General features: G+C 55.3%; 9 protein-coding genes across 9 annotated transcripts; 4 read left to right on the top strand and 5 right to left on the bottom strand.

Annotated features, from left to right (window-relative positions):
• Positions 1-1,510: 1,510 nt before the first annotated feature.
• Positions 1,511-6,743, bottom strand: sepA (Cytokinesis protein sepA; the record flags this gene model as incomplete). The annotated part of the gene is made up of 3 exons (XM_032022466.1): positions 1,511-3,105; positions 3,155-6,097; positions 6,146-6,743. The coding sequence occupies 3 exons, from the start codon at positions 6,741-6,743 to the stop codon at positions 1,511-1,513; spliced, it is 5,136 nt and encodes a 1,711-aa protein (XP_031880742.1).
• Positions 6,744-10,299: 3,556 nt separating this feature from the next.
• Positions 10,300-10,901, top strand: CGGC5_v003420 (uncharacterized protein; the record flags this gene model as incomplete). The annotated part of the gene is made up of 3 exons (XM_032022467.1): positions 10,300-10,326; positions 10,412-10,758; positions 10,820-10,901. 3 exons carry the CDS (start codon positions 10,300-10,302, stop codon positions 10,899-10,901), a joined length of 456 nt encoding a protein of 151 aa, XP_031880735.1.
• A 1,294-nt stretch (positions 10,902-12,195) lies between these two features.
• On the top strand, positions 12,196-12,765 carry CGGC5_v003419 (uncharacterized protein; the record flags this gene model as incomplete). The annotated part of the gene is made up of 1 exon (XM_032022468.1): positions 12,196-12,765. One exon carries the CDS (start codon positions 12,196-12,198, stop codon positions 12,763-12,765), a length of 570 nt encoding a protein of 189 aa, XP_031880736.1.
• Positions 12,766-13,978: 1,213 nt separating this feature from the next.
• On the top strand, positions 13,979-15,173 carry hus1 (Checkpoint protein hus1; the record flags this gene model as incomplete). The annotated part of the gene is made up of 4 exons (XM_032022469.1): positions 13,979-14,021; positions 14,079-14,184; positions 14,267-15,098; positions 15,147-15,173. 4 exons carry the CDS (start codon positions 13,979-13,981, stop codon positions 15,171-15,173), a joined length of 1,008 nt encoding a protein of 335 aa, XP_031880737.1.
• A 232-nt stretch (positions 15,174-15,405) lies between these two features.
• On the bottom strand, positions 15,406-16,167 carry CGGC5_v003417 (Multiple myeloma tumor-associated protein 2-like protein; the record flags this gene model as incomplete). Its single annotated transcript, XM_066151123.1, has 1 exon — positions 15,406-16,167. The coding sequence occupies one exon, from the start codon at positions 16,165-16,167 to the stop codon at positions 15,406-15,408; it is 762 nt and encodes a 253-aa protein (XP_066009492.1).
• A 376-nt stretch (positions 16,168-16,543) lies between these two features.
• med-6 (Mediator of RNA polymerase II transcription subunit 6) lies at positions 16,544-17,564 on the top strand (the record flags this gene model as incomplete). The annotated part of the gene is made up of 2 exons (XM_032022471.1): positions 16,544-16,972; positions 17,028-17,564. The coding sequence occupies 2 exons, from the start codon at positions 16,544-16,546 to the stop codon at positions 17,562-17,564; spliced, it is 966 nt and encodes a 321-aa protein (XP_031880733.1).
• Positions 17,565-17,772: 208 nt separating this feature from the next.
• CGGC5_v003415 (uncharacterized protein) lies at positions 17,773-18,675 on the bottom strand (the record flags this gene model as incomplete). The annotated part of the gene is made up of 1 exon (XM_032022472.1): positions 17,773-18,675. The coding sequence occupies one exon, from the start codon at positions 18,673-18,675 to the stop codon at positions 17,773-17,775; it is 903 nt and encodes a 300-aa protein (XP_031880734.1).
• Positions 18,676-19,416: 741 nt separating this feature from the next.
• xecD-0 (2-(R)-hydroxypropyl-CoM dehydrogenase) lies at positions 19,417-20,538 on the bottom strand (the record flags this gene model as incomplete). The annotated part of the gene is made up of 6 exons (XM_032022475.1): positions 19,417-19,591; positions 19,643-19,692; positions 19,742-19,800; positions 19,854-20,072; positions 20,149-20,382; positions 20,493-20,538. 6 exons carry the CDS (start codon positions 20,536-20,538, stop codon positions 19,417-19,419), a joined length of 783 nt encoding a protein of 260 aa, XP_031880727.1.
• An 872-nt stretch (positions 20,539-21,410) lies between these two features.
• CGGC5_v003413 (putative ATP-dependent RNA helicase) lies at positions 21,411-25,040 on the bottom strand (the record flags this gene model as incomplete). The annotated part of the gene is made up of 1 exon (XM_032022476.1): positions 21,411-25,040. The coding sequence occupies one exon, from the start codon at positions 25,038-25,040 to the stop codon at positions 21,411-21,413; it is 3,630 nt and encodes a 1,209-aa protein (XP_031880728.1).
• Positions 25,041-25,289: the final 249 nt, after the last annotated feature.

Raw genomic sequence — 25,289 nt, 5'->3', positions numbered from 1 at the left:
AACTAAAGGGAACATAAGGACCCTTTTTTCCTCTACTCTAACCTTAGTTAGTCTCCTTAACTACTATATCCTTAGATAAGGGTAATAATAGCAATTAGTTCTTAGAGCTATTCGCTATACTTCTTATTAAATATCCTATTAATCTCCCTTATATTATTCTTATCCTTTAAGTTCTTAGTAATCTTTTTAAATCTCTATTTAATTTAATAAAGAGCTTAGTTCTAAAGGTTTTCTAAGAACTTAATATACATTATAAAAAAGTATAAAAATACTATATTATTATTTTTAACTATAAAAATATAACTAAACTATTATTAAATATATAGTAAATTAGTCTTTTTTAGATATTTAATATTACTAGTAGTAAGGGTTATATTAATTAAATAAAAAGTATATATAAGATTTATTTTAGAAGGTTTTAAATTTAAGTTATAGTATAATAAGGGGCTATTTTTACTTAGCTAGGTAGTTTAAAAATCCCCTTTATATACCCTATAGGTTAGCTATAGAGGTTACGCTATAACCCTCTATATATTTCCCCGTTAGAGTTATACAGTAGTTAATAAGGTGCGCCTCTAGGCGGCAAACTGCGAAGAAAACTTAGAAGGGAGGAAAGATTCCCATGATTTGCTACGTATTTCTACCCGGGCAGGTAAAGAGGCAAGATGTTTGCATAACAGGCTAGTTTGATAAGTTCTTGAGCGTCCTGTTTGACTTGGTGTATCAAGGTCAAGACAACGGGATCTTGCAGGATCTATCTTGGGGTACAGTAAGACGTGCAAGTTCAACAACACCCACAATCAGCATCCATGGGTTGCGTCTTCAACTTCCTCTCAATACATCAGATACATAGTTCACGTCACGCCATCCAAAGAGTGAAAAGACTTGAAGTAATGCGTTGATATCTCAACATCTCTCCTGACAAAAGTCCGCTTACATGATCCATCGACCTCCAAACAAACAGCGCCATACCATACCATACCACGCCTTCCACCCATCCATCTCACCACCAATCGTCGCTACAACATGCAAAGAACAGAATGCCAACCCAAAGACCAGCTGGATCCCAGCATCCCATTTCCACACAATGCGCGTGTGCGTGTCCTTCAGTATAAGAGAAAGAGAGAATAAACGAGCCAGCAGAACAAGCAATGGTAGTGGGCAATGCAGTAGCGCAAAACAATGCAGCAATGCTTTCGTTTGACTCCTCGCCTCTCCATATAGATTCACGAGAAAAAGATTTGCAAAGAAAGCAAAAGCGGGGTTCTTGATGATGACGATGATGGCGTTGTGTAGCATGCTCCTCCCGATTTTCCTGCTCCCTCAGCTTGCCTTTGGTATCCCTCTGTAGTCCAGACCGGTTGCGACTTGGGTCAAGGGGAATCCAGGGGCTGGGCATAGCCTCCTTTGTTCCCCCCGCCCTGGATGCTTTTTTGTTTCCTCGAAAAAGTAAACATTACGTAGTTTGTATATATGGACGACTGGTGTGACTCCCACATGAGATCCGGGCTCATGATTCTACAGGTGTGTTCTCCACAGAGGGTGTCGTGGGTATCTCCTCCTCCTTCGAGGCTTCCGTCACAGTCGTCTCCCCTTCGCCCCCTTCGCTGATGGCGGCAGTATTGGTGGAAGAAGCCTTCTCACGTCTGCGCCTCCTCATCCGCCGCTCTTCCTCGGCCGTTTGCCTCCTCGAGCGCCGCAGGCTCTCTCTCTTCTCGGGATCGGCGTCGTCCGCCCCGTCTCCACCGCGCATGCCTTGGAGGAGCATGGCAGCACGCTCGGCAACGTCGTCTTCGCCGCCTTCTCTCGGTGACGATAGCCCCGGGCTGAGGAGGTTGCCATCCTCGTCGATGGGGTTCTCCTTGGGCGGTTGTGCCAGGTTTGCCTCGATTTCCGGGTTTTCGTCGGGATCGGGAATCTTTTGTCCAGATGCTATACGCACCTGATGACGATCCTTGAGTCTTGCCCTGCGGCGGCGATCTCTCTGGTCTCGCGTCTGGGGCGCAGCAGCACGTAGCTTCTCCAACAGAGAGTCCATGGCTCCAGCACTTGAGGGTGAGGGAGGCGCACCCTCCACTTTGCCGCCTGCGACGTTGAGCTGCTGGTGCTTCCGCTTCATGGAAGCCTCGTTGCGTCTGCGCTGTTCCTCGTACTTAATGTTCTTCTCCCTGGACTTCTTCCACTCGCCGATGAACATGGCAAGCTTGGCGAAGAAGTCTCTGCGAGCATTTTCGTCTGCAGGGTCTTCGCCATAGAAGACCATGATGTCGTTGTAGGTCTTCATCATCTCCTCCAAGTATAGCGACATCTCCTCGGCCTTTCTCCTTGCATCCTTCATAATTCTCTGCACGACCTGGCTCACACGATCCTGTGGGTGGAATTTCTTGGAATCGCTCAGGTTGCCCACGTCGAGCGACATCTGGACATTCTTGACGGTGTCAATGTACTGCTTGGCATCGGATTGAAGTTGCTCGATGTTGATCTTCTGAGCAGCCATGACTCCAGAAATGTCATTGGAGAAATCCTCCCATTCAGGGTATTGGTTGCGGACGATACGCTCGACGAGATCAGCCAGGGTGGACTCGTTCTTGTCGTCCTTGACCATGCCGAGACGGGCCAAGGAGCTCAGCTTGAAACCGCGAGCCTGCTTGTTCGCGTCGTTCATGTAATTTCCAATGTCCAGAATAAGACCGAGGACATTCATCAGGGATACAGAGTCTCTCAGAGACTCAGATACGCCAACAACGTGACGCATCTTATCGGTAATTTCGTCGAACTCTGGCTCGAAACTCCTAGTCAGGGACAGAGCACGCATTCTGGCCTTCCAGTAGTGGTGCAACTCAAAGGCAGTGTAAAGGTAAAGCTGATCCTGTCTGGTGAGCTCAGCAGGGTCTTGTTCGCGATCCGCCTTGTCCGGGTTGGCACCTGTCCAGTCTTTGCTGTAGGGAGCCAACTGCCTAGCCGTATTGTCCGGAATGTTGCAGAGGTCATCCTTGCCCAAGAAGTCCATGACCACGGGGTTATCCAAGATGTCCTTATCGCAGTGGATGATCATTTGCACAATCTTGTCAACAGAATATTGTGAAAACTTGGCGAACGCAATTTCTACCAATAGTTAGCATCGCGGACACATTCAAAAACGCAAAACACATACCGTAGGCTTTGCGAAGATCACCATTGATGATCTGCTTCTTGTCGTCCTTCTTCCCACCACCACCAAGCCCTAATTTCTTGATCTCCTTGGCCATGAAGAGCTTTTCGACTTCATCCAGGATACCCTTCTTGCTCAGTTCGATGTACTTCTCTTCGCGCTCCTCAGCGGACGGTGCATGCGCAGCCCAGTGAGTTGTCATAGGAGAATCGACCTTGTCCCAATGAAGAGCCTTGAGCTTCTTCTTCGGGCGAACTGCAGGCAGGCCGAGAGAGGGCGCGGAGGAAAAGTTGGGCGTAGCTTGTGACAAGAAGTGTCCAGAGATAGCTCCAGGCAGCGGAGGAGGTGGTGGAGGAGGCATTCCGGCGGCACCAGGCATTGGCGGAGGGGGCGGAGGAGGAGGGGGTCCGCCAGCAGCCCCGGGCATAGGCGGGGGCGGAGGAGGAGGCGGCGGAGCGGGGGCACCGGTCGGCGAAAGCATTCCAGGCATGGGCGGGGGAGGCGGTGGCGGCGGAGGGGCACCGGCTTGACCAGGCATAGGAGGCGGGGGAGGTGGCGGAGGTGGCGCCCCAGCACCGGTGACCTGGATCTTGGGAGGCTCTCCTTCGGCGGGCGTGATGGGCGAGCCTGATTCGAGACTGGGGTGAGAGGGACCCGTAGTGGCACCCTCGCCCATCTCCGAGTCGCTGTCGGCATCGTATCTCTTGACCTTGCCGGCCATCTCGCCAAAGAGGCCAGCCTTTTGGCTGGGGTCCATGACGGGGCGGCGGATCTCGACAACTCTGGGTCTCTCGTAGACAACGCCATCTTCATCTTCATATTCCTCGGTCTCGAGCAGCTCACCCTCGACAAGCTCACGGCCCTGGACAGGCTTGCGGGCAATCTTGGTGTTGCGGTTGACGCTGCCAAGCATGCTGTTGGTGAAGTCTCGAGGCGGCGTGCCAGGTCCGGAACCAGCCATGGCGCTGTCGTCCATCTCCTCGCGGAGGGCGCGAAGTCTGTCAGATGGTCCGACTGCCTCACCCCATACTCTACCCTCCAACTTGAACTGTGTCTTCTGTCGCTCAATCTGCATCTGCAGACGCTCCATGAGACGATCACGGTCCAGGATTCCTTGCATCTTAGCCGGGTCTTCCTCTCCGAGCTTGCTGCCAGCACCCTTGATGGCAGTAGATGCAGCCACATCTTGCGCATCGCGGAGCATCAGGTAGAGCTCTCTCGTTTCTAACTCATAACGCTGAGCCTCTTTCTGACGCAACGTCTGGATGTTTTCCAACTCAGCCTTGAGACCCTCGGCTTGGCGACGTTGAGCATCAATAAACCTTGCCTGCTCATCCAGTTGCTTCTGCAATTTCGCCACAAGTCCATCAGCTCCCAGCTCTATCCTCTCCTTCATCTCGTCTCTCTCAGCCATAGCAGCATCTGCAATTTGCCTTGCCTCTACGGCCTCGTCCAAGGCCTGGCGGGCTTCGGAATCCGTGTGCAGCTTGTCCAACAGACTCTGAACGGTGAAGTTGAGACTCTGCTTCAGGTCCATGTTCGGCAAACGCCGATCCATGGCCACGTAACTGAGCATGGAGTCCACGAGCTGGAATGTCCGCAGTCGTTCTTCGCCATCGTTGTCACGAAGGAGCAACAAGTGCTGGAGTGCTGAGATGAAGTAATCCTGAGTCTTGCTTCCCCGCAACCGTTGCTGGATGGCATCAACAATCTGAACAGGGTCGTTGAGGTCCTTGACTTCTCCTTCGACGCTGTCCTTGATGCTGCTGTTTTCCTTCTCCAGCATGTCCTCATAGTCGATAGCCTCGTTGGACCGGAAATGCTCGATCTGCTTGTCAATGAGGTCGTATTGGAACGACTCCATCTTGGTGAGGATTCGCCTCATGCCGCATGCTGTGAACTGCGCGCGAATGTGCATCCGCAGCTGAAGATCCCTCTCAGGGGCGTCGACAATCATGTTGATGAGAATCAACGTAGCGACTGCATATTCCATCAACAGGTTCTCCATGCCGATACCACCACTCCGGACCTCGTCACTGGCTCCTACCAGACTGCCCATCTTTCCTCGTCCATCGACGGTGACCTCGACGAGTCGCATCCAGGCGTCGAATCTGCCATTTTCTCCTTGCTGAGCTTTGACGGAGTCAAGAGCTTGGATAACCTTCAAGTGGCCTTCGCCTTCTCCCCAATGACACAGGAACGTAAGGACTTCGCTGACCAGCTTTCGTGTTGTCAAACGCGGAGAAATAAGCGAGGTGGCGAGTGCGATCATAACCTGCTGGTGTGCGAGGGCATCGTCGGCGCCGAACTTGTTGTTCATCAAGGCCTTGAGACACTTGATGATATCATATTCGCGATCCAAATGCCTGTCAGCCTTCTGGTCTGGTGCCGGTCCGAGGGCGGTCTTGCGGTTGATCTTCATCAACACGTTTGTCAACGCGACCTGACCCTGACACTCGATGAAGCGCTTGACCCATCCTATTTGTTGCGTTCTGAGGTTGACCTCCAGACTTCCCAGGCCCTTCGTGTCCAAGCTGTTATCCATCACACGTCGGACGTACCATTCTGGCGATCCTTCCTCGTCCGAGTTTACCAAGATTTCCGGAGTCGCGTATTGATTCGGTTTTGCTGTCTGCCTCCTCTTTTGTTCTCCTTGCCACTCGGTCAACCGGTCCTGGTAAAGCAACGTCCATTTCTTGTCGGGCGGGTACGCGACCATTTGGCGGCGAGCCTGTTCAGGTAAATTGTGCCATCCTCTCTTCTGCATCAGAGCCAGAAACATCTGGTTGATGATGTCGTCGTTGTCCGGTCGGGGGAAGTGGAAGCCATCGTGTCCAGTCGGAACCATGCCGGGAAATTTTGTCAGTCGGTGCGAAGATGGGTGTGACGAGTCCCTATAGGACGTGTGCGAGGAATAGGAACTCTGCGATGAAGCACTGGGTAGTGCTGGTCTTGATGAGCGATTTGCGGTCTTGTCTAAGGTGCCTCCATTACCTGATGAGAATATGCTGGCTTGGTCAGCGGAACTTCGACCCCCCGATGTCATGTACGAATCGTATCTGGGGTTGTGGGACCCATTGATTGTGCTCGCCATGCTAACGCGAGCCGGCCCTGGGCCCCACTGCTGGTATTGCGTCTGGCGACCAGTGCTCGCCATTGTGATGTTCGACTGCGGAGTCCGCGAACTATTCGATCCGCCCGCCATGCTGGATGGATCAAAGTTGGGATATTGGTGAAAGTCACCACCTTTGTTGAGATGATGTGGCGAAGGGCCGCCGCGCAGCAGCGCGATTTGGTCGGGCTTGGGCAAGTATTCGACCGGTACTGGGGATCGAGAATCGGGTACGGCTTCGTAGGGGATACTGGTCATTGGCCCAGCCGACAGGCCGGAGTCGGGGAACTGATCGATTGAGACGGAAGACGAGTCGCGATGGTGTCGAGAGGCACGGGAGTGTATGCTGGCGGTATCGAAGTTGTCGGCTCCTCCAGCCAAGTAGCGGCCTTCGTCGCTGGTGTTGCGTTTATCTTTCCTGTTCCGCGAGAAGAAAGATTTCCCTCCCGAGGACTGCCTCGACTTGTCGGTGGAAGACATGGTGGGCGAGGGTAGACTGGGAGGCAGGTGAAACACCTGGTCCTCTCACGTAAGGCTCGATCGGTGCGTAAGGGTACGGTATCTTCAGGTTCAAGACTGACGGGACTGGGTAGTTCGGGCGAGAATGGTGGCCAAGGCCGGTCGCATGATTGAAGCTCTACCCGTCAACGTGGAGCCCTCTGGTAGGTGTTGGGATGTGTCTCTGCAAATGTGGCGCGTTGGATCTCTGTTCGCATGAATCGGTTATGTTTTAGCATGTCTTCTGCCCAAGTTTGGATCGAAGCAGACAGAGGTTTGGGAGTCGGGGACGGGGATTGGCGGGGAGGGGAACCCCTGGAACACACAGCGAGCGTGGACGTGGACAATGGACATACATTTCGTCGCCTTGGGAATGCGACAAGTCGCTGCCGGGCGGACTGGCGAAAGAGAGAGACTGTCGAAACGGTCGCTCAAGTCTTGCGCGTTGTTTCGTTGGGTAAGCGCCGAATTAGATGAGCGACCGGCGTGGATGGGGCCGCGGGGGGTTGATTAGGAAATGGAAACGACTCTTGAAGATCGAGTCGCGAAAAAAAGAAGGTGGTGTGTCACAACGTGTGCGATTGAGGGCTGCCGGGTATCCAAGGCCAGGTCAGGTTTGTCCGAAGGAGTGTAGCTGTGTCGCGGAGCAGAGGCAAGGCACTCGCAAAGCAAAGCTGGTGGCAGGCTAATGGCCTCCTGGTGCTGGCAGGTTGGCGATGAAAGGTAAGGTGGACGGCGGACGGCGACGGGGATTGCCGTATGTGTTTTGGGCTGAGGTCAAGGTTTCCCACGTGAGGGTAGGGAAGGGGGAAACGGGCAGCTGGATCCTCGAGGCGCGGGTTCGTTCCTTCAACACAAGCACGCCTTCCTGGATCCCTTAGCCGTCTCTATGCTCTCCGATGCTTTTTGAGCCTTAGGCGGGAAGAGGGCGTTCGCTGGCGAACGGCAGTTGACTACCAGTTTTAGTGCCCAGCGGCGTTGATCAGGGAAATTCGACAAACATGGGGGAGGGGAAGACGAAGGAGTGGACGTGTGTGCGCGCACGCTCTCTGCCGTTCTCCCTCTCTGAGTGGTATTTGCCCTCTGTTTCTCAGGGTATATCTCTCGTGTCTGCAGGGCAAGGCCGTGACAGTACCGTAAAGACTGGACAAGACCGAAGACGACGTTGCAAGTGCGGAGTCCCCTGATGAAACGGGGCTCGACAAGGGGCCGCGATTGACTTGACACTTCAGGGGCAGCAGATGTGCGAGTTCCTTTTGCGAAAACCGCCTGAGCGTTTTGGGGGGAGGGGGACGTTCTGGGTACGTAGGGCGGCGGGAGGACGGGTACGTAAGGCGAGGTGAAGATTGGTGCCGACCGCGAAGTCCAGACTCGTTCTTTGTGTGCCCGTGTCGGGAGTAAGGTATTGGTTGACTTGGCCACCGACGACCCAAAGCGTTGCAGCAGTGACAGCTAGAATGGAGCAGAATGCGGAGGGTCGAGCGAGGCAAAAGCAGAGTCAACCGAGAAAGAAACACGAGATGGTGAAAGCAAAAAGACGCATGTGTCAAGTGTCACAGTCAAGGCGAGGCGAGGAGGAAAGCGAAAGACACGGAATCGGCGCCTCGGACTGTGGGCGATGAACGACGCCTCAACTCCCAAAAACGCACTTTGAATGCGCCGTAATACGGAAGCTTGAACAGATCCGGCGCCAACAGTGGAGATATTGTTGGCGCAGTCGTTGCAGTCGCTGCAAGTGCTTGACTTGTGGTCTGCGGGACGCTGGAGCACTGGGGCAATCGGGCGGGACTTTTCGATATTCGATATTGGCTTCTCGTTGATGCGATGCTACCTCTTGCATACCTACCTGACCTACTGACGCAGGGGAGGGAAGGGAGGCCACTGCAATGGATGCTGGGCTTGCTGTGCCTCTCAGGGGTTGGGTGAATTGAGCGACCAAAGACCGGCGCCAACATTGGCAGAGATCAGAGTCCGGACAGCCAGAACAGACCAAGAACGGACCAGATAAATCCAAGTCCGTGGGCGAGCCAAACCGCGTACGCCAAAGATCGCCATCGGCATCTGCAAGCCTGGAAGCTAGGTCGCCCGCCGCACGTCCGCACGTCAAGCTGGAGCTTGAGTCCTTGACGTGCTTTTTTCTTCGGTCAAATCAGATCGAGAGTTCGGCGGCTCAGTCCGTCAGCTGCTGCTCTTCAGAAGTTCACGCGCACCGAATCCCGTTTCCCTTCTTCACATTCGTCAGTCGTGGATGCGCCGGTTCCTTGCGGGTTCGGTATCCGCCTGCCTAAACCCGGTTTTATTGGGTGAAGTCGCTGCAGTGTGGAAGTCCATCTGGTGGACGGTTCAGCAGAGGGCCCCCGAGCGCCGTCCACCCTTCGCTGTGGTGCTGAGGCTAAAAAAGACCCCTGAGCCCCCAATAACAATGCCTGCTGGCAGCCTTCCATTTCGAGCATCACTGAAGGGGTCTCGAACCACGTACCTCCACATGCAAAGCTGGCGGCGGGGGTACCTGTCTATGTTTGGCATCAATGTTCTCCGGGGTTCCCACCATTACGGCCCAGCACTTTAAGCGATATTGATGGGAATCTTGGAAGAATTCGACCTCGACCTCGACCTTGGCCATGACGACGACGACGAACGACTGCCTGTCTCTTCCCGTATTTTTCTTTGGTTTATTGTTGGTCCCTGCGTCCTTCCAGATCGTTCTGCGGCCGTGGTCGTATGAGTCCGGATCTCTCACCAAGCGTTGCTTTGCCGCTGCAGGAACAGAAACAGAGAAAAGGAACGAATCCTACGCCGTCAAACATCAGCACGGAGGCACGAGTTCAGGACACACTATGAGATGGCGATCCCCAGACGCACGTGTCTTATCTTCGGCCTTCGCTTACGAGCTTAGATAAGAAATTTTGGGTTCCCGGGCGAAGGGTACGGATATCTTTCAGGTATTCACACGAGCCTCCACTGTTTACGAGGCCGGTGTTAGCCATAGAGCCAACCGCTCAAAATGCAAGATCTCACTAGATATCTTGCTAGTGCACCTCAGTCAAGCTCATGTGAACAGTGCCAATAGGCATGGCTCTCAGTATCTCTCAGAATGAACTAGATTTCGAAGCATTGCTTCAACGACATGTTGGCACTTACAGGTACGCTGTAGCTCACGTTGCTTACCTGAGCTTGATGAGGTAGCCCACCGTGCCTGCCCCTGCCAGACATTGGACTGAGTCTAGCCCGGCGCCGGCCGCAACCAAGTGCTTGCCGCTTGCGTGTCGCCAGGTGCCTTGCTCCGCGTCACGTCAGTCGCCTACCTTATCCGCACACGCTCTCACCCGCGCCCGCGCCCAGCATCTTGGCGAGGCTACCTCAGCAATTGGCCCTGCCTCAGCCGTCCAGCTCTGGCTCAGGCTTCTTGCTAGCCTTCGTCCGCGCGTTGGCGAATTTCTTCCACCACGGCTTGCGACAACCCAACAATCTGGATATCAAATAAAGGCTCAGGGTTGGTTTTCACGGCCGCCCTTCGTCATCTCGCAACTAGCCCGTCATGGGCGCCACCATGTCTGTGATCAAGGTGCGCTACTTCCAACCCACGACCTCAAACTCCCCCGCGCAATCCCTTCGTTCCGTGAGCTGACCGAGCTTCGTTTTAATTGCAGACCCTAATCGTTCCCGCCGTTATCTCGTTAATCCTGTTCCTCGTTTCGACATATGTGATTTTGCCGCTATGGCGCAGATGGCGGAGTCGCTACAGCCAGTACCTGCCCATCGACACGATATCGACCTCGACCGTTTCGTTACGCCACCGCATCCAAAATAGGATTGCGAGGATGCTGGTGCCTTCTACGTGGAGCCGGAACGCTCACGAGCGTCTCGTCGTTGCGACCGACGCTTCCGATGACGAAGATGGTGAAGAGCTGGGGGAGGTTGGCGAGGAGACGCGGAGGGCAATGTCAGACGATACTCGGCGGAACAGGCACGACAGTACGCGGAGATTAAGCAGAGAGTGAGTTGAGCACGCTTCGCTCCCAGCATCCTCTTGGCATGCTAACATACGTCACCGTCAGCCTGGAAGAAGGTTTCAGAGATGACAGCGATGACAGTGACGACGATAATAACGAGCGTAATGGGGCTGGATCTTGGCGGTAGTCATCAGTCTTAATACGCACATCAGCCTTGCTAAACCAGTTACTCACAGCCTGATTGACCACGAGACAGAAACTGAATATTCAGCTGAAAACCATGAGGCAGAGACAGGTCGGCTGCCGCACTGGACACGTTTCTTCCGCCTTGCATGGCATGCGACATTGGACTGAGTGAACAGGTTGGAACTCTCGGCTCAGTTGGCCGATCTAAGTCAGACTGTCATCGTCCATCCACACTCCGGACTGACCACCTACACACTCGTCGTTCGGATCCCGGAGCCGATGCACTATCGGTTTCTGCCATGAAGGTGTTCTTTCTGCATGTTTCTGGTTGCTGCTGTTCTTGCGGAAGCTCGCGGGAGAAGGTGGCGACAGTGGTGGCCAAGATGCGCATACATTTCAATGCTTCGAGTTGGACATCAGCTGAACTCTAACCGCTGCCTCACTTTTCGGCCTGTCTCGTTCAATCTCGTCTGTGTATGGCTCAGATGGGAGTCGTGGGAGTCAGGCGCCATCACCCCTCCGAAACAAGCACCGCTCAGGCGCCCGTGTTTCCGTCCTGCATGTCTCTCCCGCCTTGCCCAGCTTAGCCGTTCGTGTTTCTTCCTTCGCTATCTGAACGGCCTTGCCGCTTGGCTCACTCACCCACACGCATCACACCTCACCTCACCTCACCTCACCTACACCAGCCTCTTCTGTTTCTCTTCCCCCCGCCGCGCCTCACTTCCCACCAGAACGCATGCGCTGCTCGAAAGCGAGGTGGGCATCGAATTTGTAGAGGAGGTCAGCAGGAAACCGAAACGGTCCCTACCCAGAGAGAGGGGCATGCATTCCTTCTGACAAGCGTCACACGACTACAGCCAATGCTTGATGTTCCCTTAAGGTCGGACTAAATGCTGCCAGCGCACATGTCAAGCATAGCCTAGCAAGCCGCCGGCACACCTTTCACCTAAGGTAGCGCTCCGTGCACCTTGCTTTTAAACAAGACATGGCCTACCTTGTCAAGAATCCGGAACGGTCTAACGGCGAGGTCAATGTCGTGCCATCTGCAAGGCACGATTAGCTTTGCTAAAGTCAGTGTCTTCCTATACTGGCAGTCTCTCTCTGCCATGGTCTTCGTCCTCTTTGTTGTACATTACATCTCAGTTCGCCGTTTCGACTAAAATAGTGAACAAAGGACGCGGTTGGTCCGGAACACTCGAACGCCACCTTGGCTAATTTGCTTGCTTTCCAATTTCGAATTTTCGATTGCTTCTTATACGCGGTTTTGTGCACCGCCGCCCCCTTTGCCGGCGACGATGAACATTTTCAAGTCTGTCATGCGTAAGCAGGAAATGGCATCTAATCCTGCCGCCGACGATACCTGCTGCGCAATATGCTACGAGAAAGTCGGCGAGGCCAAGGAGGAGGGCGACCGCGAGATATGGCGATATCTGCCCTGCGGCCACCGCTTCGGAGGTGACTGCATACAACACTGGCTAGGCGTCGCGAGTGTCGATGAGCCTCACTGCCCGTGGTGCCGGGTCAGCATGCGATGCGACTGCGGACATCCCGTGGTGCCGACGATGAAGCCGGTGCGTAACTACATGTACTGGGGCTGGATGCCGTGCGAGATTTGCCATACGCAACTACAACGATCGCGCAAGACCTCGAAATATCTTAGAGGGCAGTTATTACCGCGACTCAACTCGCTCATCCACTCCCTCGACCACAACATGGCATCCATCCCGCAGGAGGTGCCCAAAGAGCAGGAAGAAACGCCCACGAAAGAGCCTTGGGAGGACCGCGAGGTATGGAAGAAGAAATGGACGGAACACTTTTTGGCGGAGGAAAGGAAGGCATCTGCGTCTAAGTCAACGAAGAAATGAGAACGGTGGACCTACAACGGCGAATGAGTAAACGATAACGCGAGCTGCGGGACGGACATTGTCAGTGATCCTCCAATGTCGATTTAGGAGAGACGACGGCATTTTCAGCGGATGACTATGGTTGAGCATCATGTCGGTGGCCTCGATGTTTGGTTATCGGCCACGCTTCAATTACACGGGCAAGGAGACATTTTGTTTAGGAGCATGACGAACGGGAAAGCCTCAGAGGCTATACGGAACAGCAGATGGTACAGCAGCCGGATTTCATTTGTCCATACCTTATCAATCAGCAGAGAAATTCTAAAGGTTTATATTATGATGTTTAACTTATTTCATTGGTCTTGTTTTCCGAGTGAGCTTTCGGTAAACTCTTGATATTGAACAACCTTTCCATCAACTTCAAAGTCAACGAGTAGTTTCTGACTCTCATCTATCATCCCTCGTTCTCCTCTACGTCGCCTCCAGTATCCTGTTTCTGTTGTGACCTTCAACTCATTCTCCCAAGTATTCGGACTGACAGACTAATACACGCCGAGCCCAGCAAGACTCGCCGAGCAAAAGGGCTAGACTTGCCTCATCTTTTTCCATCTTCCCTGCTCCCCATCACCGCATGCACACCAAGCAACGTCACTGACATCCGATTTTCCGGCATCCCTCCTCGACTCGAGCAAAAAGCTATGAATGCGCTCGGTATTGTCCAAGTGGCCGACTCGGAAAACCAGCTACATCGCTCGCTCAAGCTGCGGACCTCAGGTGATGGCGGGGTAGGCGCGAACTGTGAATGGGGTGAGGTTTCCCAATCTGGCCCCGCTAACCGGGGCCTACCCCGCGCTAGAGAGTTCCGTGCTGCAGTGGACCGGCATGGCCTGCAGGCATCCGCTATACTCACCATGGGGGCCCCTAGCGCCGTCACCCGCGCTGGCACGCAGCAGCATCCATGGAATGGCAGGTCGCCAGCTGTGCTGTGGCCCAGCACTATCCGCACGCACGGCACTTGGGGAAGGGGGCGCGGATCGCGTCTTTTCTCACCACTATACGCGTTCCCCCAACCCTCACCCCAAAGCGGCAACTAGCTAGCTTCCTGCGACCAACATACCTCGCCTGCGACCCTGCTTTGTCATTCATCATAGGCCTTGTTTTTTTTTTGTTTTCTGTAACGCCCTTGCCATTGCATTAATCGATCGGCCTGGGCCTATCGCCTCCCTCCTCCAACATGCGGTTCAAGACGGAGTTGAAAAATATCCGTACCTTCTCCAGTGCGTCCACTCGCCCATTCGCGTTATGGAAACCACCGCTGACATCATCCCATCTAGAGTTTACCGCCGCTCTCAGCTCACTGGAGAAAATCGCCTGGCTGCGACTCGACGATGACACGGCACGCTTCACCGTTATTCCCGACACCGGGTCTCAAGTCTGGTCGTAAGCTCTAAGCTCGCTTTCGTTCACAGTATCAACGACATCTAAGCATGGCTGACTAACCGACCCTTGCGTTGCCCCGCAGAACCCTGCCCATGGACTTCATCTTTGACAGCTACCACATCCAGTCTGCGGAGGAGCATAACACCATCAACCTAGAGTTGCCATTGGCACTGCTCCAGCGCGCGCTGAGGTCCGCTCTTAACAGCACGTCGGCCTCACTGCGCTTAACTAAGAAGGATGGCGTTCCCGTGCTGTCGATGACCATCACCACAACCACAAGTACTTCCGGGGCAGGCCGCAGTGCAGCGTACGCGGGGCTCGAGAATGACCCCTTTGACGACGATGAGGGCTTCATGCCGGAGCACTTGACGTCTTTGCGCCATGAGAGGGAGAAGATCATCACCCAGGACATCCCCGTGCGCGTCCTGCACCCGGAGACGGTCGAGACCATCATGCAGCCCACGGTGCGCGAGACGGATGTTCACATCACGATGCCGCCTCTGCTCCAGCTCAAGGCCATCTCTGACAGGTTTACAAAGCTGGCCATGTCGTCAGGCACCTCCCGCGCGGGACCCAAGCTGGAGCTGAGCGCCAACATGTTTGGAAGCCTGCGGTTGCGAATTGTTACTGAGAGCGTAAATGTGTCTACGACGTGGAGCGGTCTGGTAAATCCGGAGCTGGACGCTGCGCAGATCGATATGCCCCTTGAAGAGCACCCCAGTGTCAAGTTCAAGGAAGCCGGCCCAGATAAGTGGGCAACTGTGAGAGTAGACGGCAAGGATTGGAGCAGAGTGTTGAGTGTGGGTAGACTTGAAGGAAGAGTTGTTGCTGCTTTTGCGGATGAGCACGCTCTCATTCTTTACGTCTATGTACCGCAGTATGACGATGCGGGCGCGGATGAGGCGGTCCTCACGGTAAGATTGTGATTCGTGCGGTACTGGCAACTTGCTAATATTTGATAGTACTATGTCGGATCGTTCAGCTTGTAAGATGTGGTGCTATCGGAGTTTGGCGTTGATATAGTACGATGAAAGATACCAGCTCTGACTTTGGGTTATGGTGCCCAAATATGTGCATACACGAATAATAAACATGGCATAGAGCGCCGTGAGAACAACAAAATGATTATTCTGCGATCTTAGTCGTGCGTGTTTTTTGCCGTCGTGCACTCGCTATAAGACAATATTAGGGTATCATGCAGGATTCTTCAACACCAAAAGCTTAACGGCGTTCATCGGGGCTGCGCCTTCGATCTCTGTGCCGATGTTCTCTGCTTCTACTCCTCCGTCGGTGCTCCTTCCGTTCGCGGTCCTGGCTCCGACTTCTCCTGCGGCGCCGCCTCTCCCGATCCTCATCACGATCCCTGGGTCGCTCGCCGTCCCTGTCCCTGTCGCCGTCCCGATCTCTCCTCCGTCGCTCGTCTCCGCCCCTCTCACGGCTCCGCCTCCTCTCGTCATCTCTCCTTCTCTCGCGTCTCGGGCTGCGGCTCCGGTGTCGTCGTCTCCGCTCCCGATCTTCGCCTCTGTCCCTGTCGCCTCGATCTCCTCGGTCCTTTCGCTCTCTCTTCTCCTTGACCACAAGCCCGCCCTTCTGCTCCTGCTGCGGCTCCGGTGCTGGCGCAGCGCCGATACCTCTCGACCCGCTGACCTCCACCGCGTTCGCGCCCGAAGTGTCACGCTGCGGGACGGGCAGGCCCAGCGCGCGTGCAAGCGCGTCCTCCTCGGCCTCCTTGATCTTGCGCACCTCCTCGCGGCGCTCGCGCTCCTGGCGCTCCTCGGGGGTCTCGTTGCTGTCGCCGGCGTTGGTGTCGTCGTCGGCCTTGGCGTACCAGTTCAGGTCGCGGCCCTTCTGCCAGCGACCGACGGGGGCCTTCAGGCTGTGGCCGAGGTAGTTTTCGCGGTGGTTGGAGTTGGCAACTTCGTCCCAGGAGAAGTTGACGCCGCCGCGGGAGCCGGATTTGCGGACACTCGAGAGGAGGTCCATTTTGACTTTGGTTCTGTCGACGGTCGATCGTTGTATGTGAAGGTCGAAGGCAGATTGGAATAAGTGTTTGTCTGGCAGTTGTTTGTCGATGATTTAGTCTCTGACCCGGGAGGTCGGACCGGCAGGCATGTGTCTCACGTGATGGCGCCGTTCCGTCCCGCAAAAATAACCCCTGTAAGGTGCCTGCCGCTTTCCCTGCAGGTTCAATTCCAACAAGCTCCGGCCCCACGATACAAAAGAGCTCCCGTCTTCCGTGCACACTGCGGCTCTGCCAGCTCCGCGGACCAGTTCCCACATTCAACAACCTCACCACTCCCGTCCCTACGCCGCATCACCTCAGAACTGTCTTGCGCAACGCCAGCCACAACAATTCGAAATGTCGAACGCGGCCGGTCCTCCCCTGGACGAGATCCAATGGAGCTCTCCCTTCATCGCGGCCGGCATGCAGGGCATACACTCCAACAGCGTCCTCTTCTACTTCGCCGAGTCGCCCTTCTTCGACCGCCAGTCCAACAATGCCGTCATTACGAACCAGGCCATGTTCAACCCGGCCCTTCTCAGAAACCTGTCCACCCGCGAGGCCTTCGAGGGCGAGCTCGACAAGATGACGGGACTGGAGTTCCGCGTCCTCCACGCGCCTGCCGACATGGTCACGGGCACGGGCGTGTGGGTTATTGTGAAGCAGATGCGGCAGAAGAATCCGGAGAGGAACAGGATAGAGACGAAGCCGTTGGCGTACTACTTCGTCTGCAACGAGAACATCTACCAGGCGCCCACCTTGGGTGACATCCTGAGCTCCAAAATCGTCAGTCGCAGAGAGCTCCCACCGCGCCAAGGAACAAACGCTGACTGGAGGACAGGAAACGATAGCAGACTCGATGCGCAAAGTCTTGCCCGCCGCTGACAGCGTGCGAAAGTGGACGCCCTCCCTGGGCCACGTCTACACGCAACCCACGACCAACCTCTCCAAGAACAAGGAAGACGCGGCAGCCAGCACGCCGATGCCCGACGGCGGCAACGCCTCCAACAGGGCCGCCGCAAAGTCTACGAACAACAAGAAGGAAACCGAGGCCGCCGCGCTGGACAGGCTCGCAGAGGAATCCTTCGCGATTCACATGCGCCACGGCGGGGACTACTTTGACGAGAACCCCATCACGGGCAGGCCCGGCGACTTCCACTTCGCGAGCACGGGACGCAAGGACAACAGCAAGATCGTGCCGCCGCCGCCGCCGGTGGCAGCCCAGAAGCCGCAGAAGCCTGGCATCAACACGAAGCTGGCGGAGGAGGCGAAGAAGGACGGCAAGGGGGAGAAGAGCCCCAAGACGCCGAGCATGCCGAAGCCCAAGAGGAAGAAGAGCAAGATTGCGACGCCGGGTACGACGCCTGCTCCGTCATAGGCGGCGGGCGGTCCAGACGTGGCATTGGTTTAGGCGTTTGAGTGTGATGATACCCCTTTTTGGTTATAGAGTGATCAAATCTCGTTACCGGCTGCTATATGAACGGTTCAGATTGTGACTATTTCTTGCGCTCGCGATGGCTTTTAACATATATACAAATCGACTATTCGGTCATGGATTTCAGGCGCAGCTCCCGGCTCCCAGCTCCTCAGTCTCCCTTCACCCACCCACTACTTTCTCTCAACCACATCTCCCAGGTCTGCAACCCAGGCTCCAGTTCCCTTAACTTCTCAATATCAGCTTTATAACCCTCCTTCTCAAACCAGTCCATACTCCTCCCCGCATCTTCGACAGCCCAGCGCACAGCACGCCCGACAACCGTCCACGTCTGCGGCATCGCCCTGCCCACAACCTTCTCAAATGTCTCCTCTGCCTTCGCGAAGCTGATCTCATCGCCCGCCAACGCAATCGCCCTACCTCCCCAGCCATCAGGCCCCTCCATCAGCGCTCTGGCAGCAAAGACTCCGATATCCCGCGCGCTAACGAGCTGCAGCTTCCTGTCCCGCGGCATCGTGGCCCACAACCCGCCCATCACGGCCCCCATCGCCCCCGCGCCGGGCAGGTACTGGTCCATGAACCCGGACGGCCGCAGCACCGTCCACCGCGTCCCCGTCCCGGCGGCCGTGTCGCGCAGGTGGAGCTCCACGCGGTGCTTGGCCGCGAAGTGCGGCACGTCGGTCGGGGTTTCCCAGGACGCCTCGTCGCCGCCGCGGTCGACGCTCGTAAAGACGATGTGCGGGACGCGGGCGGCGATGGCGGCGTCGATTAGAGGGATGGCTTGCGCTTCGTCTGCGGGCGGGACGGTGACGAGGTAGACGGCGGAGATGTCTGCGTGGGAGGCGAAGATTGGCGCGGGGGATGCTGGGTCGCCTTTGACGAGGGTTATGGATGGGTGGGAGGTGTGGAGGGCTTGAGCTTTGGGGGAGGAGGGGGAGCGGGTGAGGGCGAGAATCTGGGGTGGGCTTGGGCGGGCGAGGAGGGCGGAGATGGTTGCGGTGCCGGTGCGGCCTGTTGAGCCTACGATGAGGATCTTTGGGGTTGGTATTGTCATGTTGCTGGTGTTTAGATTGGTTTATTATGGAGTCTGGCTTGGGATGTGGACGAGAAGGAGAGGGAGATATAGTCATGGTCATTAGCGGTCATGGAGACTTTTCGGACACATTGGTGGTGGGCGATGTTGCGCCTCTGATTAGCAATCTGATCCGGTGAGCAACAGTTGCTGCTGTCAAAATACAAACTAAAAAGATTGAAGAATACCAGCATTATGGATTGCCTTCGTTAATTTCACCTCAATGAAGGGAATGGCTTGTAATCCACGTTCTACGGGAGGGAAAACTTCAACTCTACCAGCCTTCCACGCTAACGTAAGAAACACATCGTGAATAATAAAAAAACGGCACACATTCGATGTGTTCTTCGGCGGATACTGTTGAGACGTAATTAAAAGATGCAAAAGTACATATTCACAGTTCAAAATTTTGATGATTAAGTCTACCAACACTTGGAAAATGACTGGCTGCTGTCCTAAAGACGTCCTGGACCTGGCGGTCGAGGAAGGGGTGAGATATAAGGGCTTCCTCCTATGAAATGGATTGAGCAGACATGACAACGGACAGCTAACTCCTTCTCATCCAGTGATGTCTGTCGCAAGTTTAGAAATTCCGTTGAATTGTCATCTCTCCTAGCTCCTTTCTCAGCTGCCATGCCTACTTTTCCTACCGGACTCCCATCTGATGCTATATCTTCACGTCACAAGCCGCCATGCCGTCTTTGGCATTCTTTTCTTAATGTCTTAGTTAATGACATACCCTCCGTCTACCGAAAGCGCGGCGCCGTGGATGAACGTTGCCTTGGAGCTGCACAGAAACAAAACTGCATCGGCGACTTCTTGGGGCGTTCCCTTGCGCTTCATGGGTGCTACTGCGATGATCGGGTCGTCTGTAGAGACCTCACTTGTCATCGGAGTGCTATCATCGTCAGCATTCCGGCATTGAGCGCTGTGAGTTTGGTGGACTTACTCAATAATTCCGGGGCAGACACAGTTGATTCTGATGTTGTACTTTGCATACTGTCCACTTTTAGCCATTTACCTTGTAGGAGAGTGTAATGAAACTCACATCAACAGCATCGCTCTTGGTGAGACTTAGTATAGCTGCTTTGGAGGCGCTGTACGCGGCTGCAAACCTTGTCAGAAGAAACGTCAAAGGAATGTGGGCATTGAGATCTCACGAGTTTCTGGCCGGCTCACCAGACTCAGGTTGCTGGCAACATTGACAATCACTCCCCTATTCCCCGGTCTACCGTCGTGAGTCTTGAGCGGTTCTTGCTTGATCATCTGGGAGAGCTCTGCCTTGGAACACAACCATGTCCCACGGTAGTTCGTGGTCGTGATCTCGTCGAACTCAGCCGTCGTGAGAAGATGCGATGGGGCCTTTGGTCCGAACATGCCTGGTTACGTTCAGCCTCTCCTCCTTTCCTCTCTCACTGAATGCATCACGCCGTCAAAAGAGCAGGAAGAACTCACCGGCACAGTTCACAGCGTAGTCGATCCGTCCCCATTCCTCAGTCACATACTCCATCCCGGCAGAGACGTCATCCTCGTTGCGGTTGTCTATTTCAATGACAAACGTGCGCGTGTCGCCGTTGGCTTCTCGACACCGGCGGGACGTCTCAGAAAGGCCTTCTTCATCTTTATCGAGAAGGGCGATGCGCTTGCAGCCTTCGCGGGCAAAGGAGACTGCGACCTGGCGTCCGATACCTAGGATTGTAAGCTAAACGAGCTGCATTATGTTTTGTTGTCTTTGGATCGTCACTTGAGACGAGCTGCATGATGCATGCGAGCTGGGGGCAGTCATACGGGTGACATACCGGACGCGGCTCCCGTCACGACGGCGACGCCCTCAAAAAGCGACATCTTTGCCCTGCCAATCATGGAATCTTTCCTGTCGAGCTGGTCGAGGTGTTCAACAATGGTTTCATGCCACAAATATCACACGCGGGTGATCTGCATAGAATGACGGTCCTGTGATGCAGATATTATCCAGCCGGCATGTACGTGGGCAACCAGCTCCAGCCCAAAAGTCACGGGCAAGGTCGACTCAAAAAAGTAAACCGCAGAGTCAGCGTCAGCACACGTACACACCACACACACATACACCTGGGCGCACCTTCCCGCCGAACCTCTCGTAATCTTCTGTGGAACTCAATTCAACTCAATCTAGAAAAGCTCGCGAATTCTTCGCTCGGGCCGGCACGGCCTTCCCTTGCTGCCACAGCCCGTTTGGGGAGTTCCTCCTTCGTCCGAAGTTCACTTCGACTTCCCCCATCCATGGGGCAGACTACCGAGCGAGGGAACACGTAGCCCTACACCCAAAAAGGGCAGGCCGGCCTCAGTAATTCCAAAAAGTCTGGGCTGATGTCCCTGCTCTCTGTGCCAACCACGTGTGCAGAGTTATGTGCATAGAAACGGGTTCGCACGGATAACGTGCTCGCGGATCGCACAACTCGTCGTATCCGGGTTTGATGTACATCGACGCCGTTTGGGGACATTTCCGGTTGAAACAAGTCATGACTCCCGCGGAGAACCTCGTTTTCTGGAACAAGCACGGAAGGGCGGCCGGTTGTCATAGCTAGTTGATGACGACTTCTTCCAAGTTCAATGTCTTGCACAAACGACGGGATCTGCAGTTGAACGCCGTGAGTACGGAACCCTCCGTCTATTCTCAAGCTCAAAAACCAAATTCACCAGTAATTACTTTTTTGTTTACCCCAAAGTTCCCCAACACCTTATTCAACAACCCACCCCTTCCCAGCAACCTTGCGCTGCGTAACCTTCTTCATCGGCAAAGGCCACCCCTGCCCACCCACACCTTCGGCGCGGAGATACGGCACAACCCACACCTCCCTCGTGCTCGCCGTCGAGCTGATCTCCTTCACCGGCTTGCCGTAGCTCACGAGCGGCGTGCCCTTGGCCAGGCTCGCCAGCTGCCCTCCCGTAACGTCCGTGAGCGTGTGCATCCTCGTCTTGGGCGTCTTCCCCGGGTCGCCTTGCGTCGCGCGCTGCAGGTGCGAGTACACCACCCACTCGGGACACTCCGCGGGGCTGAGGTGTGACATCGGCGACGACGGGTGGAGATAGACGAACTTCTCCGCGTCGTGGCCCACGCCGAGCGGCGAGAGGGGAATGTACGGCACGTCGATCGCCCGGCGCGGCTTGCGGCCCATCTCGGGGGGCACCGGAGACTTGTCGGCGCGGAGAGCGACCTGGTCGATGAAGCCCGCGGCCACCATCTGCTTCAGGTACGCGACCTGCTTGTCCGACGGCGCGTCCAGCTTGTCCTGGTACTTGAGGTTCTTGAACGCCGGGATGTTGGCGCGCAGGAGCTCCGTGATCTGGCCGCGCAGCTGCGTGATTTCCTTCATGACCTTGTGCCGCACAAAATGGCTCTCGCACCACTGCTCCGTCGGCTCGTGGGCGTACTCGCCGATGACCTGCAGCAGCTTGATGGCGTCGGCGCGGTCGTCGAGGTAGCAGAACTTCTTGTGGGCGGCGTTGAAGGCGCGGCGAATCTGGGCCTGGCGGTCCTCGGCGAGCATGTCTGCGTTGGTGCGGAACTCGTCGTCGCCCTTTGCCGCGAGCGCGGGGATGGCCTGGTGTTCCGGGACGAAGATCTCTGCCGCGGACAGAGCGGCCACCATCATGATCGTGTAGGGGAGGCAGTCGTGCTGGTGGCCGACGAGGAGGATGCGCGCGAAGCGCGGGGAGAGCGGGAAGATGGACATGGTCGATCCGATGCGCGTGACCTGGCCCTCTGGCGTGATGGCAGATAGATATGTGAGGAGCTTCTCAGCCTTGCGCAGACCCATGCGGTCCGGTGGCGTTGGAAAGGGGAAGTTGACGACGTTGGAGAGGTTCATGGACTTGAGCTGGAGGACGACGCCGTCAACGGGCATGCGGAGGATTTCGGGGTCTGTGAACTCGGGGAGGTCGCGCTCGTAGACGGCCGAGGAGTAGAGCCTGTAGCAGTGGCCGGGGCCGGTACGGCCGGCACGACCGGCTCGCTGGCTTGCGCTGGCCTTGCTGATCCAGCCAATCTCGTAGGTCTGGACGCCGCTGAGGCGGTCGTATTGACGCTCCTTGGCACGGCCGCAGTCGAAGACGTAGCGGATTCCAGGGATTGTCAAACTAGTCTCAGCGACGTTAGTCGCGAGAATGATTTGACGGGTGTTTTCTGGGGGCTCCTCGAAGACTCTCATTTGTTCTCTGGTCGGCAGAAGGGAGTAGAGGGGCAAAACCTGCATCTTGAGGGGGCCTGTTTCTCCTTCCTCTCCTTCGATCTCAAACTCCTTGTCGTCCTCGTCTTCCATTCCATCGTCGTCGACCTCATCATCGATTTCGCCAAAGTCTCCGTCCTCAACCTCGCCAAAGTCGATGTCTTCCACTTCCATAGGGGCTTCGGTAGCAGAGATCTGAACCTTGGGTGCGCTCGCCCCGGTAAAACCGCCGAACGCAGCCCGCAGTTTCTTGCTCAAATGCATAATCTCGTTCTGGCCGGTGAGGAAGACGAGGAAGCCACCTGGTGGCAGCTTCTTGTGACCTCGCAAGATCTTCTTGTAGGCCTCGTCAACGTAGTCAGACTGCGTGCGACGGGTAAAGTGTATCGTGACAGGGTGCTGACGGCCCTCCACCTCAACAACAGGGGGCGGCGTCGGGAATAGTGTCGCGTTGTTCGTCATGTCTTCAACTCTCAGCGTCGCGGACATGATGATGATTTTGAGCGGCTTGATATTGGGATCGACCTTGTCATCGCCCTTGCGGATGTTGTTGATACGGCTGAGCATACCAATCAGGATATCCGTGTTGACGCTTCGCTCGTGGGCTTCGTCGATAATGATGGCCGAGTACTTCTTCAGGGAGAAATCCTGCGCCATCTCTCGCAGCAACACACCATCGGTCATGAACTTGACGGCCGTTTTGCTCGATGTTGTGCCCTCGAAGCGGATCTGATACGCGACCCTGTCTTGGTGATCACCCAGCTCCTGAGCCACACGTTTGGACATGCTCACCGCAGCGACTCGACGAGGCTGCGTCACGCCAATCATGCCCGGCGTGTCGGAGTTGGGCGAGCCATAGCCCGCTTCGTACAAAAACTGAGGCACCTGCGTTGTCTTACCGGAACCAGTAGAACCGCACACAACGACAATATCGTTATTGTGGATCATTTCCATGATCCTTTGCTCTTCCGCCACAACCGGGAGCTTCATGCGCACCTCCTGGATCTCGGGAGTTCTCGTTACCGCAACGGCGTAAGCCTTCCGGGCGAGGTTCGTCGTCGGCTGGAGCTCCTGGGGTAGCGACTCTTGTTCCACAGGTCTTGGCGTGAAGTTTTCGGGCTTGGGTATGTCGAGTGCTGTAGTTGATGGCGCGACTGGCTGGTAACCCAAAGCCTGATTTCTCTGAGCGTGCGCCCATGCCTTGAAAGCAGATTGCCTCTTGCTACCCGAATCGCTGTCCTCGTCCATTTCCTCGTCTGAATCGTCGGATCCCTCGCTCGATTCCTCCTCCTCCTCGTCGGATTCCTCTTCTGAGGACTGATCTCCAGAACTCTCGCCACTGTCTTTGCCGTCTCCATCTTCTCCCTCTGAGCTGAAGCCACCCCATTCCTCCTCTGCGTCATCCGCTTTTTCGGTCTCGACGATTGAGAACTTGGATACGACACCGCCTCTCTTCTGACGCTTCTTCAGAACCGGGCGACCGTCATCGCCAACATCCAGCGGGCGCTTCAGACCAGATCCTACGCTGGCAGGAATTTGCGGCTGCGGTTGAGGTTGCGTCTCCGTTTTAGCAACCGGCGCAGGTTCCGAGTTGGCTGTCTCTGCTACTGGCTTCGATTTTGTTGCAGGTACTGTCTTTGGCGCAGACGCCTTCTTCGATGCCTCAATCGCTTTCGGAGTCTCTTCCTCGCTCTCATCGCTCTCCGCCTCCGGCGTCTCTCCCCTCTCCTCATACAGCATCTCCTCCGCCTGCTCATCCACCTCCAGACCCGCATTCTTCTCCCTCAGCGCCCGGGTCAAAGCTTGCCTCTTTGTCTCCTTGCCCTGGCCCAAAGACTTGGTACTCGTAAACAGGCTGGTGTCGACTTTTTGCTGCGCCAACTTGGCCAGGATCTCGCGGTTCTCATCTTTGCGCATCTTGGTGGTGATGTACTTCTCCAAGCGCTTCGCCTTCTTGCCGCTGACCTTGGGGCCATCTTTCAACAGGTCGGCCTTGATCTGGGCCCTCTTCTCCAGCAGGCGCTTCTGGTCTTCCGGGAGGATCTCATCAGCGTTTGCGTCCGGAAGGACGGCATTGTCGTCAGCTTTTTGGCGTGCAAGCTTTTTGTGCTTCCGCTCTCTGCGGACAAATTTTCCGGCCATCTTCTATGATGAACGGTTGTTGCAATAAGAGAAGCTGGACGTTGCGGCTGTTGCGTCGGTCGATCGATTTAAAAATTCTTGACGATGGACCTGGCTCAGAAAATCTCAAGTGAGATTTCGCGGTCTCAAAATCCGGATGAATGCTGTCGACTTCTATAGGGTGCCCCAAAGGAAGCAAATTTGTGACAAAACAAGCAGGAAAATTACTCGGCTTGTTTCAGTAGAGAGCCATCATTCAAAGGGTATCAA

This window comes from Colletotrichum fructicola (assembly GCF_000319635.2).
Source record: "Colletotrichum fructicola Nara gc5 chromosome Unknown KSG_Nara_v1_contig02, whole genome shotgun sequence".
Lineage (NCBI taxonomy): Eukaryota > Fungi > Ascomycota > Sordariomycetes > Glomerellales > Glomerellaceae > Colletotrichum > Colletotrichum fructicola.
Note: the sequence above shows the minus strand (reverse complement) of the source record. Positions and strands in the feature narration are given on the sequence as shown.